At 41.5% G+C, this 15,002-nt stretch overlaps 1 protein-coding gene across 1 annotated transcript in view; it reads left to right on the top strand.

Annotated features, from left to right (window-relative positions):
• ccser1 (coiled-coil serine-rich protein 1) overlaps window positions 1–15,002 on the top strand; it is a 106,004-nt gene that overhangs the window by 48,657 nt on the left and 42,345 nt on the right. The window contains exons 10-11 of the mRNA XM_076099240.1: window positions 1,755–1,832; window positions 6,106–6,186. Coding sequence (XP_075955355.1) covers window positions 1,755–1,832; window positions 6,106–6,186 — 159 coding nt within the window. The remainder of the gene's footprint in view (window positions 1–1,754; window positions 1,833–6,105; window positions 6,187–15,002) is intronic.

The raw sequence follows: 15,002 nt of genomic DNA, 5'->3' as shown, positions 1-15,002 counted from the left end.
CGGTATTCAACGTGGGAATGAGAACAGGCGGCACACCCTGCTTACCGGCCCAGACGCCCTTTGCTGACACCCAGAAACGTCCCAAAAAGTGAGGAAGAGGAGGAAAAGATAGAGATAGAGCCCCAGCCACAGACTTCTAAGGGATGCATAAGTGATGATTGAGAGGGAATATCTTTGTATAAATCTTTACATCGTTTTCTTTTTAAAGACAATTCCTGCATATATACCGAATTAATTATTTATAATTGGTTAATCTATCGTTCCATTTCTTCTGCTTTTCGGGGTCCATTTCTTTATAATTAAATTAATTTAACTTATTTTGACATGCTGCTGGCTAAGTTGCGATTGCTATGTGGTATTAAAATGTGTTAAAAAAGTATTTTCTGTCAAGCTCCTTTTTTTATTTTCTCACACAGTTATTTATCCATTCATCCATTGAGGGGGCATCATAACGATCACAAGTTACATTTGTCCATTTCTGATTATTGATGAGACTTGAGCATCAGGCGAGCAGGCTGTGTTTGCATCAGAGAGGTCATTTAGAGGATGTTGTTGCAGCTATATGGTTCCCTGTGGTCTCCCTCTGACTCTATGTCTGTCCTTTAGCTAGATGGCTCCCCACGGTCTCAGACCATCATGCTCAGCCTCAGGCCCTCTCTGTCCTCTCCGTCTCTCTATCACTGCCCCCCTTTCCTCCCGTCTCCGCCTCATTTTCCTCCTGTTATCTTGCCCCTCTTTTCGTCTCCTGCTTTTATGTCCTTGAAGAGGTAATGATCGTCTGTCTGTCATATGCTCCTTCTCTCTCTCGCTCTGTTATTGCTTTCCTCTTATTCCCTCTGATCTTCTCACTGCGTCACTCTCTGTCCACATCTTAGCTACCTGTCAGTTTCAGAATATTTTAATCATAACTGCTTGGTCTGGAGCCCGATTTTGGACCTCCCCATGAGTCATTGTGTAGCCTGAGATCTTCTGGCAGCTCCGTCTTGGCTGTTTGACAGCCAAATAACTGAGCTTTAGAAAACCCTGCTGTAGGAAATCAGGTTGGCAGACTTTAAATGTAGCTGTTTCCCCTTCAGTAACTCAAGTTAGTTAATTTAAGCCGGATAAATGAGACTCAAGTAACAATTGCGGCACACATAAACGTGATACATCATGAACATCAAACACATTTTAATGTGACATAATGCCATTTTTAGAATTATTTATAACCATCTCTTGCTGTGAAGCACTTTGTAACTGTTGTTGTGAAAGGTGCCATAAGAATAAAGTTATTATTATTAGTATTATTACTCTCCTGTCTTCTGCCTCGGTTGCTGCTCTCCATCTTCCCCACAGTAATGTCCCCTGACAACACAAGGTCATATTAAAGTGCTATATGTGCTCTGGGGTGCCGCCATAGGACACGCCAAGTTTATCACAGACGCGTAGAGAGAAGAGGAGATCACAATGCCTGCTGCATGCATGACAGCTTTATTACACGTACACACACAGACACACATACGCACACTAGCGAGACCTGCAACAAACACGCTGATAAATGCACATAAAACACTTGAAAACACACGTAAACTTTTATGGAGACAGTCAGAAATTCACACGTGCGCACACACACAGACACACACACAGACACACCTTTTGTATGTTGTCATCCTCTTAGGCTCTATGTATTGCTTTTGCGGGAATATGGTCCCTGAGATAAATCATTGCTGTCTGCAGTGTCCTAAGTAATGTGGTGTCTTGTCGCTTGTGTTTAGGACCCCGGCAGAGAGGAGGCCTTGCTGCAACAGCTGAGAGAGAAAGACGAACTGATTCTCAGACTCCACAAGGAACTGGTAAGGTTTGAGTTTAAATGGTAATGCAGTACGAAACATTATCAGCATTTTTCTTGAGGTCTCACCACCAATTCTACTTTTTGCCATCGTGTTTTGATATTCAAAATGCCTTTTAGTGATAGTCGGTATAAAGAGTAATCAGTATGAGAGAAGTTGAAAGTTAAAATGATTGTGTGTTCATTTTGGAGTACAACTAAGGCTGCAAGTCAAGCTTTTCATTTATAGTCAGTATAGTTTTGAAGTTCATAGTTCTGTCATAACAAATGAAGCTTTTACTCAACCAGATTTCAACAAAAGCTAAATAAACGACAGCTCCATTTTGACTTCCTCACATAAAAACATAGTATTCATTCAATAGCAGCTGCCAGCCAGAAGATTGTTCAGATGACGGTCGTTCAGCGATAGGTACACATGATGTTCAGTAATGACAAATATTAACGAATCCAATAAATCAAAATGTTTCTTCATAACACGGTAGAGTCGTGTAACTAATATGAAAAGCAACTCATAGTCTCAGACATTGATGTATGCAACGTTTGCTCATCTAATTTTATCTCTATCTCAGTTTCTTTATCTGGGTCCCTGTTTTTCTAAACTTCGGAATTAATAATTTAAGTCGCTTGAATGTTTTTGAATTATTTGTTTTACGGGTATAAATTAAAGACTAATTGCCTTTGAAGCACCATTTTTCATTCCCTTTCAAACATTTCAAAGAACTGGAAAGTTTTACTTTTTCAATTTGCCAAACAGCTTTGTCAGTTTTCCTTCTTCTTGTGATGTTCTGCTGTGTGAGACGACAATACAGCAGAGGGCGGCGTGACAGGAAAGACTGATCACAGAAGGAGAGAGGAAATGAATGTGGGAAGGGTTTTTATAGTTGGCTTGAAGTCACAGCATCGATGTCACATGGTGTGGCACCATAAAGCCCGTCTTTTCCATCTTTGTTCATGTAAACTGCTTGTTCCCACCAACTTAAATTAATGTAATAGCAGAATTATGATTGGGACTTCAGTCCGGCCAAGAGATATAGAAGTATAATGTTTTCACAAATCTGCCCCTGTAGACAAGGATGAGAAGCGTGGATTCATTTCCAGCATTGGATATTTGATAATACCAAAGCATATGAAAATGGGGATTTTGGAAGCTCGATGTTGGATGATCTGCGGAAATTCCCCATACGGCAACGTTTTTCATCATTTGTCATCTGCTCATCCATAATTTGTCACCTGTTCCATCAAAGCAATGTAATGCAGACATTATGCCAGGCCTTAGCAGGATGATGTGCCAGCGTAATGGCGCTATAGTGAGAGATGCCAGTCCAACCCACTGACTTGAGTCTCATCTGGCATCTGTTTGTTTGATGACTTTCTGGCAGCCGTATCTCATTTTTCTCCCTCAGCAGCACCTCTCTCCTCTTTCTATATGGGCTGTGTTAGCACTGTGTGCGCTTAAAGTGGAGGTAAAGCTAGCGTAGGTAACTTATTTGTTTGTGATATTTGTCGAAATTCAAATTACATCCGAACAGAAAAACAGTAAATCAAATGCTCTGACAAAAAGAAAGACAGAAATAAGGTATCTGTGGCTGTCGCAGGCCTGTAATAAGCCCCTAAAATGATTTTGTTCTTCCTTTATGAAACAATTAGAAGGCCAACCATCCTTTCTACCTCCCTCCTCACATACCCTTGTGCACTCTGCCACTGCACTCATTGCGTGGGAGTCCTCCACAAGGCCGGGCAGACAAAACTTCCCAATGCTAACGTGCTAGCTTGACAGCTGTGACAACTAACGATAGCCTTGTGTGTTTTTTATTTCATTTTACACGCGATTGAGACATGAGGTCGTCACAACAACAATGCGCTACTCAGGCCTCCAGGGAGGATACTTTCAAGATCTAGCTTACTCTTGCTAGTTTCTCCAAAGTTGACTTAAATGGCCACTCAGACGGCTACATGCACGGGTACGGTTTCCCCAGAACACAGCTGTGTCTGGAGTTACCAGCTACTCCCACTCCGGAAAGGAGCTGTATTAAGACTGTTGACACTGTTTAACAGTTCATGTAACCATCATTTCTCTCCTTGACAGGCTAGACTAAAGCACCCTTTTAATTGCAGTCAATAATTACTTGTAGGTAGTTTTCTTTTCTTAAGAAATACATGCAGCAGCCTATAATGCATTTAACATTTATTTATAATTCCATTTCACATGGAATTGGACTACTTTAGCTGTTTAGGAGTTATAGAAGAAATGTTATCTTTTTTTTGTACTGTGGCAGTCCTTTGTAGCTCAGGCTGATTCATTTGTCTGGAGGCTGCTTCAGTAGATGTTATATTATAGTTGAGATAAAGATTATAGTGACGTTGTCAAGAGATTATTGAGCAGAATACATTTCACCTAACTGCAAACTACATCAATGCCTCAATAATAAACCTATAGTTAAAGTAACTCCTCTATGACGGTGTCAAACAACTGAGCAACACAAACATTTGGAGTTGAGCCAATTTAGGGGAATAAGGCTGGTGATATTCCATATGTTTCTTATTCTCATTAAGTCTGGTGGAAACCACCAGCTCATTAGTCCGCCTTTCAATACTTTCTGAGCTCCCCAGCCTATTTGCGGCATTCATTCCCACTAAAGATGTACATTTTTAAAAACAGGTCACCATTTTTAACAAGGTTGAGAAGTTTCCTAAAACAGCAAGGCACTGTATTTGTTTAGCAAGCATTGATAAAACAGAAGTGCATTTTGTAGGGACTGTTTACAGCAGCAGTATGTGGGATTTAATCAAAAATAAACTTGAAGTGTTCATGGTTATGAAGGAACAAACATATAGAATATCACATGCCTTGTTATTGAAGTCTCCAAGTCTGTCTACATGCTGTGTGCCTGTGTGTGTGTGTGTGTGTGTGTGTGTGTTTTTTTTACGAGCAAAAGTGTGCATAAATCTGTTTGTGTATATGTCAGATCCAGCCAGTGTCCTTACTGCAGCCAAAGCCGAACCTTATTTTGAATTCACACCATATGTCCTTCCTTGGAACAAAGTTCATTCTGTCAATGTTTCAAATTCAGGACGTTGTGCGCTTGAGGGTCCATGTTGTGAACATTTGTGAGGGTCTATATGTGTCTCGGCGTGAGTCGGAAAGGGATACCTTTCCTGACACAGCCAAGTTAAAGTGCAGCATTTTGAAGGAAAGGGCAGCTCACAGCCAACGCTCTTTTTGCTCTGCCTCCGTCTGTAAATCTGCCAGTGAAAACCTATTAATTATCTCCTAGAAGGACCTGCTAGCTGGCTGGCCATCACGAGCTGTCACTACTGTATTTATGACTTTTCTCCTCTCTCTGCCGCTGCATTTTGTTGAAGGGCTGTGCTCCAACTGCAACATTTAGCTGCGGAAAGCTCCTTTTGCTTTTAATGTGGGCATGGGCATGACCAATGAAAACTGATTTTGAACATATCTTGTCAGCTAGCCTCTGCTGGATTTGAACAGGACGGCGAGTTGGGTTTAGAGCCATACCGTAAATTAACTTTTATTTCATTCTCCTTACCATTAACCCATCCTTGCACCTTGTCTTAATTCTGGTAATTAATTTAAGTCAAGGTTAATGAATTTCTCAATATTTCATATCCAGTGCAACTTTCAACCCGTTCTGTTCCCCAGCCCATGAGCAGCGTAGGTGCGAGCGTGACAGAACGATTAGCGACGTCATCACAAAATCCTCCGGGTGGAAATAGTGCTGGGCCCTTCTCATTCAAAATGATCACATAGAGGTAACACAGGAGTCGGCAGGTTCCTGGTCATGTTAACAGGGCTGTATGTTGAAGGACAGGGCAAACACTTTCCTCTCTACACAGCCGTCTGTAAATCTGCCAGAGGAAACCTATTAATTATGTCCCAGAAGGACCTTTCTAGTAGGCTGGCCAGTACTAGCAGTCACTTTTTATGAATTCTTCTCTGCTGGTGCACTTTGAGGAAGGTCCCTGCTCCAATAATGCTGTAGAAAAGTTCTCCTGCAATTCAACCCAGTTTTATGACCTCTTGGATTTCCAGGAGAGGCAGCCGAAGGGGAGAAAATGATTTGGCTCTGAGGTTCTTAAGAGGTGCAGATTTGTTTCTTTTCTCTTGATAGCTATAGTTATGCACGGAAGTGTTGTGAGTGGAGGCATGAGTCTGCTGGGAGAGCGTTTCGGTTTTTTCTGATTTATTCATATTTAAAGATCTTTTTTTTGTGAGATTTTGGACACGGCTGATGAGTGTGTGTTTGTTTTGTACGCAGGAGAGTGCCAAAGCTGCCCAGAAGATGAAAGACTGCCAAATGACTGACCGTGCAACACAGACGGAGCACATAGGGCCAGAGGTGAGATACACACAGACTGCACACACACACACACACACACACTGTCTCTTTCGCTCTGACAGACGCAAACAATGCACTCTGCGCTGCGTTTCAAGCGTGGGGAATGGGCTTTACGTAAGAGCGCCTGAATCTATAAGATTACAAATAAGTAAATGAAAATCAATTCTAACAGAAATCTTTACTGCAAGCCTCTTCCTTCTCTGTCCTCTTTCTTTGTTATCCTATCTGTGACAATGTATTTTATGCTGAGCCTCAGCCGCCACCCTTTCTTCCCTCTTTCCTTTCCCATTTCTTTAAGAGCGTTTTCACACTGAGCTTAAGCAATAATCCATCTTACTCATTCTAAAGATGTTGTACTGCAGTGACATTCATATTATAGTCCACTACCTGCTCCTCCCCTCCTTCCTCCAATTCCCACAGTGCTGAGGGAGGGTGCTGTGCTGCTTCCTACCTAGGCCCTTGACATGGCCTCTTTGGCTTCACTAGGGGCTGACAGTATGGGAACGCAGCAGACCTAATGGATGACTGTCTAAAAATGGCTGCCTGTAACGGAAACAAGAACAGAGTTTGGGGTCTGTCTCTTTGTTTCTCGTCTCCTTGTTTTAAAACACTTTTTTCATCTCCTCTCAAAGTTTCTTTATACCTTTAATCCTGCCGCGTATAAAGTTGGCAAGAAACATTGTTAACGGGGGAAAGCTGTTTCATTGTGTGAGCGAGTGGGTGCACGATACTCACACTAACATACAGTGACTTACACACATGCACACAGATAATGTTTGACTGTGTCAAAATAAATGCACATAACAGAAATAAACCTCTCCGTCTGGTGCCGATCACCAACTCTTACACTACTGTGCTTTAGTTACCGGCTTCACTGAGCACTTACTTTATATTCTTGTATTTGGATGCAGATATTTAGACAAAATAATGTCACTAGCTTTGTAACCTCTGAGATTCTCCCACTGATAACTGCACATATGATCAGAAGATGTGTTACAATCATGGCAAATCACATTGGCACCTTTTATTACATTTAAAGAACTGCTCTTCCCACTATGAAGTACTCGCAGTTTCACAGTAGAGTAAGTGAATCCTGAGGAGAGTCACGCGCTGTAACTATAACAGTTAAATGCGCAGTAATGATTCCGTTAATACACATCGTGTTGTTCTTTGCAGCCACAGGTCTACTGCCACTAAAATTAGCCTGCTAAGCTTCAGGTGCTACATTTGCCAGACCCCATTGGAATCAAGGAAATGGTCCAGAGTGGGTTTTCTAACAGAAAACAAGAGGTTTTATTGTCTTTTGGTTTTTAACAGAGCTAAGGGAACTTCTTTTGTCCAGTTCATCTTGACAATATTCTTGCCTTCTTAACCTGTCATGATTTTTTGCTCGATGATCTTGCAGCCTTTGCAGAATATTGAACTACAGACTAGTTTGATATGTGGACTTCAGTTCGGTTATTTTGCAATATAAGTTATTCACAGTGAATTTGGTTCGTCTTTCCTTAAAGTTAGACGGAACACATACCAGCCACCCTCAGATGACGGTAAAGACAACTAATTAGCTGAATGGAGAGGCCTTTACAGATGTGGTTGAAGGTTGCTGGTAAGAGCCAGATGTTAATTGTCTTTCTTTCACTTTCTCACACATGCACACACATTACCACACACACATCTTTAGATATGTCTGCGCCGTGCTCCATTTGCCATCACTGACTAATGCATTTCTCATAATGTAGCCTGAAATGGCCCCAAATAATTGTATATTTGTCAGTACTGGAGGCGACAGCAAGCAAGGGTGTGGGTTTGTGTGTGTGCAGTGTGTGTTAAGTGTGCAAATTTGTATGCCTGCCCATGTGTTTGTCATTCAGTGTGTCTGCCCATGCCAGTGTGTGTGTGCTTGTTTTGTGAAGTAGCCATTAGTCCTGGCCTTGGACAGCAAAGTCAATACTGTTGAAGGTACCAAAGTAACTTTAGTCAAATAGATTGCATTTATACCTCGAATGTTATAACTCATTCAATATTCTGCTCATTTGTATGTTTCTATTTGTTGTCATGCCTCTATTTGTTGACATGGCATATTTTGTAGATCAGTATGGGGATCCCACTAACAGAGAACGCATTTAGTTGAAGTACCTTGTTTTACCTAGATAACAGGTATTTTTATGTTGTTTTATGTTTTTGCCAGTTCTGGTCATTTCTGATTTAATTAATAATTTAATTAAAACTCATTTCAGACACCTTGATGTCTGTCTTTGCTCCTTACAGTACAGTGTATATGAGGAGAGATTGAATCTTTGAAGATGCACTCAATTATATCACCTCTCTGAGGTGAAGTGCTTTGATTAATTGGCGGGTAATCATTGACATTCAAGTAGTGCCACTAACTGTCTCATCTGCTCTGCAGGTGGAAAACAGCACGATACAACATACTCGATATACGGTACTGATCCATTCAAAAGGAGGAGGGCAATACGCAAATATCCACTGAACAAGCTCATCGCTGTCTCAGAGCGTATGCTGGAGGTATCGTAGTAACTCCTTTACTGCACAGTGTCTGGTCAGGACCACAATAACCTTATCTTCCTAATGCAGTACATCCAACTTTAGGAATTCTGGCCGGTACTCAAGCGTATGGCATCGCTATCTATTATAAAACCAGTTCCTAGCTATAGAGTCCTCCATATGCTCAGGCCCCCTTGAGTAGATGGGCTCTTAATTAGAGGAGCAGCTGGCTGCCCGCTAGCAAGCTAGGCTAGCAGCACAGGTGACTTAACTCAGCGGTAGCTACAGCATGTGTGGCCTGATTTTAGCCTCCCCCCCCTCCCCTCCCATGTGTGCATATCTGTGTGTGTTAGGCAGAGAGAGAGTGAGAGAGAGAGGGACACACACACACACACACACACACACACAGTGCGTGTTCATGTGTGTTTGTGAGTGTGTGGGAGATGCCGCAGCGTGCGGCAGGCCTATTTAGGTTAGCTACCCCAGTGCATCGAGGACAATCGTCGAGCAACAGAAAGTGTGTCTACAAGTGGGGCAGCTATTTCTACTGCGTCTGCCACGTCACGAGGTCGACCATCACACTCATCCTCTAACCTAGACTCGCCTTCTTTTCCAGAACATTCTCCTACTTTTCTCAGTTGTCCTCCTCCTTTTCTCTCCTACTTGTGGTTTGTTCGCTGATCCCCGAAAGTGCAGAAGTTAGCTTTTTAGAAGTTCCTCTCCTCTCCTCACCAAGGTTTTTAGGGCCTCCAGGAATCCATCAGGGATTGTCCTGCCCTGGTCACGCTGTCCTAGGACAGCTCCACTCTACTCTAACCGGGATACCTTGTGTGTTGCTGTGTTCTAGGAGGGTCCAGAAAAGTTATTTCGACGGTAGGAGTGCATGCCTCACTCCTCACTGACAAGTCACATTGTGCTTGCAAGTGAGAGTTTGCATGAATTTGAGTAAAGAGAAATGACAGCTGAGATGCTTATCTTGTTAGCTCTCACAACTGTAGTCAGTAATTCACTGTGTTCTCAAAGCTATAATGAATAATGGACCATTTTGCACCACTTGTCCATTTCTCATACAGTGATTTGTTTTCTCAATCTCTGCTTAGTTAAACCAATTTAAGATGCAGTATAGAGAAAAACTGAAGGGCCTCTCAATCTACCAAATGTCAGTCCAATCATTGTGATCTAATTCAGCTGTAAATAAAGCCAAACCTGCTTTTCATTTTTTTTGGTATATGATGGCAAATTAAATTTGTAAATTTGTGAGAATTCTGAAAAAAGTGAATGCATGATAAAGCTTTGGGAATGTGATTTACAACCTTCTTTATGTTTAATCCTCAGATACAAATAAAGCATCCATCAGCAGATACATTATATTGCCATTACTGGTTTCCACATAGTACACATTGACCCTGTGTAAGAGACATACCAAAACAGTCTTTAGATATGTGGACAACATCTACATATGCAAAGCCACATCATATTCTGGGACCTTGTGAAGAGCGCTGCTAACTGAAGAAGATCCACATTATCCACCTGAAGCTGGCAAGGTGCAGTGTAGTAAGAGGGCCCAACTCAAATTAAAAAGTGTGAACCAGCATCCATTGTCATTGTAAAGATTAAAGATTCCTCCTCTTTCTGTCAGTGTGCCAGTGTAAAGATGGTAAGCTAAGGGAAACTGAGAAAGAGTAAGACAGAGAGAGGGAAAAAAAGAGGGGGGGGTGAGAGAGAAAAGGCGAGAATCTCTTTAATATCCCGCAGAGACTCTTTAGAGCTGGAGGTATTGTGACTGTTTGAAAGTTTGTTTTAGAGGGGATTGAATCGATTGAGATTGCTTTCTTTCAGCAAGTTAATTTCATGGGCATTCTTAAAAGGAACATTTTATGGGGGGAATCAAAAGCTCTTGATGTTTAGCTCACTCTCGCTCTGTCTTTTTCACTCTCTTCTCTGTCATTTTCTATTCTCCCTAGATTTGTGCAACTTTACTTTTTTGCCTCCTTTTTTTAACTGCAGCAAGCAGCTCCTTAGCTCGCTCTGTCCGTTATACGGTCGGTCCGTCAAAAATATGCATACAAGATCACAGCTTTAGTGAATTTGAGCTTGTTACTCTCTTTTTGTCCTGACTTCACACCCACCCGTCACTTCATCCTCTCTCTCTTCAGTAGCTTCTGAAAAGAATGAGAGGAGCTGAGGGATAGTTGAGGATCGTTTATCGTCTGTTCATGGGCTATTACATTTGAATGGAGAAACATTTAAGTAGATCATGCATATTCTTTCCTCTTTGTCTCTCATTCCGCTTTTCTTCTCTCTCCATCTCAAAAGAAGGATACTGAGGTGTGGAGCGACTTTTTTTTACGTGTAGAGGAATCAGCAAATTGGGCACAGGACATCAGATAGTTGATGAAGAGCGATATGATGAACATTTGACATATTTTGTTGCTGCTACTATTTTTAAGAATTTCTTTTTATTAATTCAATAAATATTAATACAATTGTTACATAAAGTATGACCAACTTAATTATTTTATGAGTTATGCCTATTCTACTCCTTGTTGTAAGTAGCAGATATATCACTTTCCATGATTTTAAAGACTGCAGACAGATAACTTATTAGATATGTAAGAAAGCCAAACGTAACTGACAGCCAATGCCAAGACCAGGCAATAAAAACAGTGAACGGATAATCAGCTATGTCCCTTATATGGGACCTTATAAAAAGCTAAAGACATGTTTACTCTGCTGATACAGAATCCCTCTACAGGACAAAATACAGATTATCAAGGAAAGAAACACTTTGCGGCTTTCTTACAATTTACAATGGACTGTGTGCTTAACATCGGTTAAAACAAAACAGCTGTTCATTTGTCATCTGAGAGTCCTTTGGATGTTTGGACATTTGTTCTTGCTCTTGGATCTTTCCAGTCTGTCCTCACCTGGCCAGTAGACTTTATCTGTTCTTCATCCTTGTGGTCCTTTATCTTGAAACTGTGCAAGGGATGTAACAAGTGTTATACATCATGTTATCCAGTACTTACCTGCAAAGTCTATTTGTAAATCATTGTGACCGATATATCCACAACCTTCATCAAACATGTGTCAGTAAATATCCCTTTGATGGTACTGTGACACATGACAACACTATTCCAGCTCATCAGCATCAGGGGGCGCTCATGCTCGTGCACAAGGGAAAAGACCAGCGTGTATGGAGAAAAAGTCAGTGGGAGCGAGAGGGGCGCTAGATCTGAAGGGGGTTATTTGTTTGGGTGTTTGACTTCAAATATTAACAATCTTTCTCCCGAAAGTCCACCTTTAACTGCTTCCGTCTCGCGCTAACTCGTGCCACCTTTCAGCTGTATGAACACTTGTACAAACTAAAGCAGGACAGCCATCGATTCTTTTTCTTGGCCTTTGTTCTCGGGATGTCTTTGTCCGGTGATATTGATCCAGAGGGTTAGAAGGCTTTGGTCTCGCTTGCCTTTGCTGATGTCCAAATAGTGTTGCTGTGTACGGTGTTGACACGGAACGTGTTTCGCAGACCCCCCCTGCTGAGAGAGCTGTCCTAATGAGCACCGTTGGTTGGTCTTTACGTATCGTCCTTGGGGCTGGGGAACCCTGAATCAGTATGTATGATGACAGAGATCACAGGAACCTGCGTCACCACGTCTGTGACAATTTAAGCAGGAGGATGGAGGGTCCAGTGCTGATTTTGACTATGTAGGTCTCCAACTCCTATTCCTGTAAACTAGATCATTTTGTACGGTGGTAGTCCGCCCTGAGTAATGCTGCTGCTAAGGATAGAAATAAGAAAGAATGATAGAGAGAAAGAGGAGGAGATGGAGGCTGAGCACTAGAGAGGCAGTTTTCTGCCCTACTTAGTTTTTATACATTCTTTTTATGTCTGTCAGTCTTCTTGTCCTTCCATCTTTCTTCTATAAATTTATGATTTCCCTAATCCTTCTTTTCTTCCTCCCTCCATAAAAATGCCCTTAATTTTCATTTCTTTCTCTCTGCACACTTTCTTTGCTCTGATCTCTCTCTATCTTCATATTGCACCCCCCCCCCCCCCCCCCCCCCCCCACCCCCACCCTTTCCATCATCTTATTTTTCTGGCTTTTAGACTGCATGTCATTCATCTCAAACCTTTGCTGTCTTTCTTTTCCTATCATTCTTCTATTTCCTTCCATCATCTGTCTCTTTCGCATGTTTCTCATCCATTAGTTCCTTGATATCCTCTCGCTCTGCCTTCCTACATTCTCATCTTCATGGTCGGCCTCTAACCTGTATATCTCTCTGTTCACGTTCCTTCCCCCTCTCCTCTCATTCCTCTCCTTTATTACCGTTCATCTTTCCCCCTGCCTTGCCCCTCCCCGTCATTGCTCATCCTCTATTACAGTTTTCTTTCCAACTCTTGTTAACCCTCTCCTCTCCTGTTATTAACTGTTGTGTTTACGCTGTTCATTTGCTGATCAGCTTCAGTTCTTGTGCTGATATTTAAGTTTACTGTCGGGGTAAAAGTTGAATCCAGCTAGTCTCTGTGGGTGTGTGCTTCCCAGAGGCGAGTTGTGATAGCAAACGTGTAGGTGATGGTCATTAAAGTGCGATGGCTGTTAACTGAGGTTCAAGATCAAATGTGGCAGGGTGTTGGCACGGAGATGAGCTGGTTTCCATCACTGCAGTGTTGCTGACCTGCATTCCTGGAGTCGTTTGTAGACACTGCTGGTCCTGTGGACAAGGATGGACGGATACACGGATAGATACAGTAGAGTATTTTATTGCGGTTTTATGATGCCTTTTACTGTTCAAGAACTCTTTCCATCTGCCTGTTAGGATTAGAGCCGTGTGAGCATGTGTGCGACTTAATGTTACAATGTAAGTGGTAGAGAATCAGTGTGGTAAGGGAACGCTGGAGAGCATCACGTTGTTTCTATGGATCAACAGTTATCTGAGGTTGCAAGGTGTACTGGATAGCTGTACAACTCTTTAATAGTTATGCATGTTATGTGTTGGTGTATGCAGTATTTGCCTGCACGTACTTTCCAACACATTCTTTGTATTCCCCATCCTAAATACTTTACACACTGCGCTGTAAATAATAAACATTAACACACTGGCATTGACTGAATTCACTGCATTTTTTTTGTTTTTTGAACAGGCTAAACAAACATGATATAACGTGTTAACTAGTGAGCTTTATAGGAGCTGGTCGGCAGATTCTGTTAGCTTGGGACAGAGCAAAGCTAGCTGTTTTCACATGTTTCCAAACTTGGTGCTAAGCTAATCTAAATGGCTACTGGCTGTAGCTACATAGTTAGTGTACAGATATTAAAGTGGCATCAATCTGCATGTTTTCTAAAATGATGCAATATTCCTTTAACTTTTAAAAATAGTCTTCATCAACACTTGTGTTGCTATGATTCGACCACAACCACTTTATTGTACTTCTTCTGTGTTATTGTACATTTTTAGCTCGGGAATATTTTTTGTTTAAGTAATAAAACTGACATTTAAAATCAGCTTATACGTCTAACACATTGCTGGCTCCGTTATGGCCTGCCCTGTTAGCAGTCCAAAGTATTGTTAATTCAAGATTATTCAACTGTATTACCATAACAAAGCATCCACTCATTAGGGCAGTATGATTAACACCAGTGTGCTTAGATATCCACTTAAAGCTAAGCTCCTGAGCAGACCTTCATATTGAGGCTAAAAGACGAATACTGCTGGACCATTAATATGCAGCCAGCAACATGTGGACGCCACATTGGACTCAAAATAAATTACTATAACACTAGCAGGATAACAAATTATTATTTAAATGCAAGTTTATTGACCAACTGTGTTTTCTCTGGTTTAATAGAAGATGATGCAAGGTTTACTAATCATAATTCTTCATGCAGTTTGTTTCACCTTTTTGTTATTCAAAATAATGAGCAACAGGAACAGAGCATTACCTGCTGGGAAAACATTAATATGGATAACACAGCCGACTGTGTGGAGGAAAATACCAATGGAATACTGTGATGTGGGCATTGTGCGTACATGTTTGTGTCCTTGTCTCATGGCTTCTAAGCACACTGTTGTGGAATCGGTATAACATTTGTAGTTTTTGGCAAGCAAATTGCAGTGTGGGTACAAGAAGAGCAACCCTGTGTGGGAACATGAAGAACAAACCACCAGTATTTTTAAACCCCTACTTTGCTGCGCCGTCACCCACCAGCTCTATTTTTTCTTCTGTTCATCAAAACTGTTGCCAGTGACGCAAAAACACCTTACGGTTATTCATAAATATTACAGAAAGGAGGCAAGTGACTCCTTGT

Source organism: Anarhichas minor, unplaced genomic scaffold (genome assembly GCF_050575085.1).
Source record: "Anarhichas minor isolate MPS153535 unplaced genomic scaffold, ASM5057508v1 ptg000025l, whole genome shotgun sequence".
Classification (NCBI taxonomy): Eukaryota; Metazoa; Chordata; class Actinopteri; order Perciformes; family Anarhichadidae; genus Anarhichas; species Anarhichas minor.
This window is presented reverse-complemented; position numbering and strand designations above follow the sequence as displayed.